The sequence below is a fragment of the Camelina sativa genome, chromosome 20 (assembly GCF_000633955.1).
Source record: "Camelina sativa cultivar DH55 chromosome 20, Cs, whole genome shotgun sequence".
In the NCBI taxonomy this organism is placed as follows: Eukaryota; Viridiplantae; Streptophyta; class Magnoliopsida; order Brassicales; family Brassicaceae; genus Camelina; species Camelina sativa.
The window spans coordinates 18,603,133-18,611,028 of record NC_025704.1 but is presented as its reverse complement, the minus strand read 5'-3'; the positions used below and the strand labels follow the sequence as shown (position 1 = coordinate 18,611,028).

The window sequence follows — 7,896 nt, the reverse complement described above, 5'->3', positions numbered from 1 at the left end:
TGAACTTCAGAATCCTCCACTTTCTTTTTTTTTTTTTTTCTTTTTCTTCCTGATCTAAATGAAATCTTGTTTTATGCGACCCTTTCTTTCCTTTTCACATATCATGGAGAAATCTATTATCTAAGATTCGATGCTCATACTTTTAAACATGTACCAAACAAAATTGAATTGACCAATGCAAAATAATACTATATCATTTTGCTTAACTAAGTTTTACTTTAACTTACCAATTACCATATAACCTGCATGGCTGCATTGCGTCATTTAAGCGACGGATGAAAATGATCGTAGTTATTACGTACATATTAAATTACAAAATCGTGTTTTGAAAATAAGATAAAAGATACTCTACAATCTCCTAGCACTAATTTTTATAACCATTTTTCCCTATAAATAATTGTTACCCATCTCATTATTGCATCCCATTGACTATATATTCATGTTAATTATAAGATACATAGATCATATAAAGCTTCGTTTTGGTTTTGTTAATAATTGAGCAAAGAGGAGAATAATAAATGGAGTAAAAAAGATAGAAGAATTGCATCGGAACTCTGCAAACACACAAAGTCTCTGTCTCTCTATCTATGGACTATGGTGGTGGGATCTTTTTGTTTTCTTTCTCTTCTAAACGGGTAAAAAAAAAGAGAGAGGTGTGTGTGAGAGAGAGAGAGAGAGAGAAAAGGAGGGAAGAAACTCGCGAGGAACACGCAACCCATTCCTTTCTGTGTCACTCACTGTCTCCATCACCTCATCATCATCTTTCATTTCTCTTCACCATCCTTCCTATTTCATTTCTTTCTTGTTTAAAATTAAATAATACCGTTTCGTATTTGAGGAAGTGAACAACTATACATAATATAATTTCATGTTTCAAAATTTTGCTAGGCACTAGTAAATCATTTTAGGGGGGTTTTGTACCTAACGGATTTTTTTTTTTATTGATGGAACTTAGTGGGTATTATCTTTAACAAAAAAAAAAAAAAAAAAANGTGGGTATTAATTTTTCTGTATAATTAGTGTTTTTATATTTAATAGCTGTAAATATGAGAAATATATTGTTAAGTATACTAGTATTTTTTCATTTTAATTATTTTATACATATATTTTTAAAAATATCCGGAATTGACACACTTAAAATGACAGAAATATGATTAAGTACTAGTATACTTAGCAATATATTTCTCGTATTTACATAGTATGAATTACTAAAGTATATTTTGATTTTTAATTCATACTTCAATATGATTTAATATTAATTACTTAAGATACTTATGTACTTTATGAATTTAAACAATTTGAGTTCTGTTAGCACCATATTTTTGTAGTTTCTTCGTTTTGGTGACTAAACGAGCTCCTAGAAACAAACGTTTACATAATGGAATTTTGAATATCCATGATACACAAATGATGGCAATATGCATGGAAACGCTCTTAAGTGCTTTGTTGATGAAAGTATATTTACATTTTGTTTTAGCACCCATATTATAAATTATAATATTACATATGGTGACATCACAGTGAAGTAAAAACTGGGATAAACTAGTGACACTTGAACTTGGATTCGGCGGCAGGAAGTAGACATAAACTGACCCAAACTCATCTTTACTGTCTGTCTCTATTACATACATTGCGTAGTTAAACTGTTTCATTTTTTATAGGGAATGTTTAAAAAATATTATAACTATTCTTACAAGCTACCCAATTTAAAATATTGTAAATCTATTAATTATCTGATCCTCCTGTCATGGTCAAAAGGTCAATTCTGTTTCTTTATGCATAATAATTTTTTTAATTATACGCCAACCACAATTAGTTGGTCTATTTCACTATTTGTATAGTCAAAATTACGTCGGGAAGTTTTGGAAATATTGCGAAACACATAAATTAGTCATTAACTGCGAGGTCTAGCCATGTACACATGCGTCTTGTATCTACTACATGTCTGAAATAATGTTTTTTTTTAAAAAGAATCATTTAAAGTAATGGAAAGACTTGGTGATATGATTGCCATTTTACTTCTTATCTACATTTAAAGAAAGCCCACTCCAAGACTCAATCACTTTAATTCCACTCCCATTTAATACTTTTTTTTTTGGGATTTTATTTTTAATACTGTTAAGACTTTTTGCCTCATTTTATCAAACACTTGAACCCACTATATATGTACGTGTATGAGCAAGCAGAAGTTCTTGCCTCCGGTCCTCACTCTAAGTTGTATGTTTGATTCTTAACTATCTCCTTCTCTACATACACATCTCCTCACCCTCTCCGTCTCCATCTCTCTCTTTCTCTATGTAATATAATACGTGTTTAAGTAGCTACATCTACGTGGCCATGGAGCTGATGATGCAAGAGAGAAATGTAATGGGTGAGTAACACTTGCTGGAGAAGCAGGGCACGTGCGAACACAAATGAGATCGATCGGTAAGTGTTGATCATAGTTTCGCACGTGTTCTACTACTCCAACACGTGCCTCTCTCCCTACCCCGAATATGCAATCATCCACAGAAAGAAGAGAATGTACATAACCGGTCGTATCTTTAGTGGCTACTTCTCGCTTTTTAGCGTACATATATACTATAAGTTGAAGTTTATGTATCATATATGAACGTTTTGAAGTAAGTTTAAGTTTGTGTTACTCTAGTCGATTTGCTAACTTGCTAATGGTACGTATTAGGGTATATATATATTATATATTTTTTGTCAAACATATATACTATATTTAAATCTATATATCGTGGAGATATAAGAAGGTTTTTAAGTAAACATTGAATGGTTACTCCAGCACTTTTGTGTTACTTAACTTTGAGTTGGTAAGTTATGCACACGAATGGGCATGGAGACGTGTGATATTGTAATGCATCGGTATAAAAGATACGACCATCTCAAGTTATTTTTAAGTAAACAATTGTATTTGATAAAAAAAAATTTCTTAAAGAGTTAATTATTTTTACTATAAACTTGGTAAAAGTTAAATAAATGTATCAGTTAACCAACTCAATTTCCGTCGAGATAATAGAACTGTTTGTTTCTGTTAATATTTAATACTGTAGAACTTTTATAGTTTACATGATATCGGAATATTCAAGTTTCAAGACTAGCTGTTAACTCTGACAGACAAAATCTGTTTTCGTTTTAAAATATTTTTTTGTAATACATTCCAGAATTTAGATGTATAAATGGATAAAGTAACCTTGATATACGTTTGAAAACAAAAGTAACACGAGGAGAGAGTGTAATAATAATATATATAAAATCGATGAAAAAAAAATAATAATAATAATATATATATAAAAATTTGAATAAAGGATTTGGTTACGTCACAGTTATAAGAATGTATGCATGCGTGTAAATGTGTGTATGGTAAAAAGAAGAAAGGGTTGCCAAAGAAAGCGGGGGACTTTTCTCACTTTCACTCACTTTGCCACTATGTATCTGTCCGCCTCAGTAATAGTTTATTAAATACATACTGTATAAGTTACGTAAGTGATATACTGATATTGTCATGTACTTATGGATAGAGACAGAAAATAAAAAACACACACTCGAGGTACAATTTTGACGTCTTGTGATGAAAACTAAATTCTACGAAGAAGAAAAAAAACCAGAAAATAGAAATAAAAAAAGAGACTGTTAAGTAATTCATATTGACTTGATCTTTTCGTTAGCTTACAGAAAACAAATGTTTTTACATGTGGAGGGATTTGATACATTTGTCCACACAGCCCATAAGTTTGAAGGCTGATTTTGTGATTCATTTCGTTGCATCTTCTTCATTAAGGCTGGTTCAAATTTATTTTGGGCCCGAGTTCCTATTGATTAGGATGATAGTCTCCGGTTTACGTGGTTATCTTGGATGATGATAGTATTAGATTAAGTGTTGATCTTCCAATGAACCATCGATTATAGGCGGCGATGATGCTTTTTTTTATTATTTATTGTCTTTTTGTTATAGACGACGTTGAATTGGTATACCATGGAAACGTCAAACATATATATTAATCACACGATGAATCCATGTCATGAATTTTTAGTTTTTGATTGTTTGTTTTTAGTTTTTGAAGTTTTGGTTTTTGACCCTTTTTATAAGAAAAACGCGCCAGAGGCTTTCGGCCCATTAGAAAGACCCTTTGTAAAAAACGCTCAAGCTAACCCAATTACAAATATTCTTGGATTTTAAAAACAAATCTGAAAGTTGTAAGGGTTTATTTCAATAAAACAAATAAATCGAGGTCACGTCTGTTAATTCATTATCAGAAAAAGCCTTGAATCACAAAGCCAAAGAAAGCCCTAAACGTATCTTCTTCTTCTCTTTCAAAGATCAAGAGAACGCTGCATACAGTTCCTATCTTCCAAGATCTTCCTCCCACAGCTACAGGTACGCCATTATCGTGTTCCGCAGAATGAGCTTTGGTTACTGTTAAATTTTTGGATATCATCATCCCATAAGAGATAAAAAATGAAGAGATTTTAATTTATCTTCTCTACTTTGGTTTTAGTCTTAGTTTTCCTGGAAATGTAACTGATGAACTTAGATAGAATCGATTCTAGCAATAGATGCAGGTTCTCTGGTGTTTTTAGTTTATGTTTGTGGGTTTAAATCACAAATTGATATCCACCCACCAGGTGTTTGATGAAATGTCTGAGGGATAAATCAGAAATGCTGTTTGGCTTTGATTAGGATTTTGATTCTTGTAGTTTTGGGTTTTGTTGAAATTAACAGACGAGTTTTAGTTACATCACTCATAAGGAAGGGCTATTTTCTGATACTATTTACTCACAAAGATTTGGCTTTGGATGGGATGGTCATTTCTTGATATTATGTTATATCATCTATTGGAGTTGTCTCTGCTTATGTGTGATCTTTGTGTATGAATGCAATTTCGATTACATCAATTTACGGATTCCAAGTTTTGAATCTTGGTCATGGGCTGATTGATGCGTTGTGAAAGTTGAAAAGAGTTTGATTTCCACTGTTTCTGTGAAAGCCCTTTAAAAATGTTTGATTAGATTCTCAGTTTTAAAAAGGGTTTAATCCTTTGTTTCTCAGATGGTGATACCACCGGCAGTAAGACCACCACGTCTCTTCGACTACCTCAAACCTTACGTGCTGAAGATGCACTTCACAAACAAGTTTGTTCACGCACAAGTCATCCACTCACCGACAGCTACAGTAGCTTGCTCAGCTAGCTCGCAGGAGAAAGCACTGAGGGAAACAATGGACATCACACGCGACGTCGCTGCTGCTGCAAAGATTGGTAAGATTCTTGGGGAAAGACTCTTGATGAAAGATATTCCAGCTATTACTATCCAGATGAAGAAAGAGCAGAGGTATCATGGTAAAGTCAAGGCTGTCATCGATTCCGTAAGAGAAGCTGGCGTCAAGTTGCTTTGAGGATTGTTCAATAATCTGAATCAGTTTCATCTTGTTAATTCAGAACATTGTCTGTTTCTTTTTCCGGTTAATGGGGCAGAAGATTGAGATTAAATCCATGTTTCTTTCTTGCTTAAGGAGAATTTTTTTTTTTAAAAGATAATGAATGTTATAGTATAACTTATAAGCTTTTTGACTATTGAAATAAAATAGATTAAAGTTACATTTAATTAGTTTCTGATAGTATAGTGTAATTTGATTTAATGGTGTTTTCTTGAAAAGATTATTCTAACGGGTCCCAGAGTGACGACGATAAAAGAGGGATTTTGATTAATCAATAAAGTGAGATTCTTCTGTTCTCTAAAACCCAATTTGACGGAGTCTGTGCAATTGGGTATTCGGGTCGGCCCGTAATACTCTTCCTCTCGGTCTCGTCGGGCAAGACTTGTAGAACCTTAACTCACGAGTACTTTTGTCTTTTTTGCTTCGAGCTTAATTTAGATCAGTCTAGTCGAGAGAGAGAGAGAGAGATGGGAAGATGTTTAACGAAGAGGTTGTTTCTGATTCAGAGTCCGATATTGTTTCTTCATCTCCTGATCTCCTTTTCGTCAGGTTAGTATCAAATCTCAGTGGGTTCTATTTGTTCATTTGATCTCTGTTTGGTTAGATTCTACAAATGGGTTCCGATGATATTGGATTATATTACTCAAAGTTTCAATCTTTATTCGTTTTTGTCGTTTGGTGGATCATCTTCTTGACTCGTCTGATGCATACATAATACATCAATTAGAAATGCTAGCTTAGTGTTGGGGATTGTTATATCATTGAAAAGAGATGCAACTTTAGATTACAAACTTATCAAAAGCTGTTCAATTTTGAGTGAAATGCTCGTTGTTGGTGGTTATACTACTTGCTTAAGAATGAAATGGTTGTAGAACAATGTTTTCAGGTGCAGTGAAACCGGAGTTGAAAGGTGTATGCGTTTCTAAAGGAGGGCGGTTTCCCCCATATGAATCAGAAGGAAAGCCTCCTAAATCTGTTAGTAGAGGATCCAAGGATCTTACTCTGTGCCGGGTGTTTCGTAAAAGGACTTGTTGCTCTTCTGTTCAGACAAACCCGGCTTTCGTAGCTGTTAGAAACTTGGCTACTTATGGAGAAGCTAGTCAAGAATGCTTGCAATTGTTCGAGTTATTGGAGTGTTCAATCTGTAACCCAAATGTTGGAATTCAACCGGGTCCTCCTCGCATTTGCGCCTCCTTTTGTGACAGAGTCTTTGAAGCTTGCAAAGACGCATACTTTGCCAGTAATGCGCTTACACGGGTAAGAATGGAAGATTGTGAAACCAATGGCAAAGGAATGTTGATTTTTGGGATCTAATGAGTTTCAAATATGTGGTTAGGTGATTGGCCCTTGTGGAGTAAACGACAACATCATCTGCGTTAAGGCCTCAAATTGGGAGTCCAATGGCACAGCCTTTTGTGAAGCAGCTGGTTTTGCTGTCCAAACAAATAGTGATTCTAGAGAAAAACCATGCTACGGAAGCAAAGCGAGTCTAGAATCAGTTGTGGAGTCATGGTCAAGAGACTCCCGAAAAGAAAGGCCTTTAAAGACTGAGACTTTGTCATTTTTCAAAGATCTTCTCCAATGGGTTCGTGAAATGACGACGATTCAGAAAATTTCTTTGGGATTGTCGTTTCTTGTAGCAGGAATGTTCTTGATCAGGTTCTTACCTTTCTTGCTTCTCTCTTCAATTTTAAGTCTCTAGGGCAACATTTCACCATACTAACACTTTCTTTAGGTGCTTCAGGCAATCTAATAACCGTAATCAGAAGCAGCGGCTAGCTGCGATTCAGAGGACTGCTACAAGATTGGGAGGGAACACGAACGGGGATTCATACAGTGCAGCTATACATAGAAGAACAGTTCAAAGTTGACTTCTTTTCACCAATGAACAAGCTCTNAAGAATGGAAGATTGTGAAACCAATGGCAAAGGAATGTTGATTTTTGGGATCTAATGAGTTTCAAATATGTGGTTAGGTGATTGGCCCTTGTGGAGTAAACGACAACATCATCTGCGTTAAGGCCTCAAATTGGGAGTCCAATGGCACAGCCTTTTGTGAAGCAGCTGGTTTTGCTGTCCAAACAAATAGTGATTCTAGAGAAAAACCATGCTACGGAAGCAAAGCGAGTCTAGAATCAGTTGTGGAGTCATGGTCAAGAGACTCCCGAAAAGAAAGGCCTTTAAAGACTGAGACTTTGTCATTTTTCAAAGATCTTCTCCAATGGGTTCGTGAAATGACGACGATTCAGAAAATTTCTTTGGGATTGTCGTTTCTTGTAGCAGGAATGTTCTTGATCAGGTTCTTACCTTTCTTGCTTCTCTCTTCAATTTTAAGTCTCTAGGGCAACATTTCACCATACTAACACTTTCTTTAGGTGCTTCAGGCAATCTAATAACCGTAATCAGAAGCAGCGGCTAGCTGCGATTCAGAGGACTGCTACAAGATTGGGAGGGAAC

The 7,896-nt window shown here is 34.7% G+C and overlaps 2 protein-coding genes across 5 annotated transcripts; both read left to right on the top strand.

Moving 5' to 3' along the window:
- LOC104771182 (50S ribosomal protein L18-like) lies at positions 5,054–5,600 on the top strand. The gene has a single exon (XM_019242007.1). It carries the CDS (start codon positions 5,054–5,056, stop codon positions 5,396–5,398), a length of 345 nt encoding a protein of 114 aa, XP_019097552.1. The 3' UTR covers positions 5,399–5,600.
- Positions 5,707–7,322, top strand: LOC104771181. 4 transcript variants are annotated; one of them, XM_019242003.1, is made up of 4 exons: positions 5,707–5,989; positions 6,327–6,697; positions 6,777–7,099; positions 7,185–7,322. In XM_019242003.1, exons 1-4 carry the CDS (start codon positions 5,908–5,910, stop codon positions 7,309–7,311), a joined length of 903 nt encoding a protein of 300 aa, XP_019097548.1. In that variant the 5' UTR covers positions 5,707–5,907; the 3' UTR covers positions 7,312–7,322. The 4 variants fall into 4 exon arrangements, with proteins under 4 accessions (XP_019097548.1, XP_019097545.1, XP_019097547.1 ...); XM_019242000.1 differs by having other exon boundaries at positions 7,176–7,322; XM_019242002.1 differs by having other exon boundaries at positions 6,313–6,697.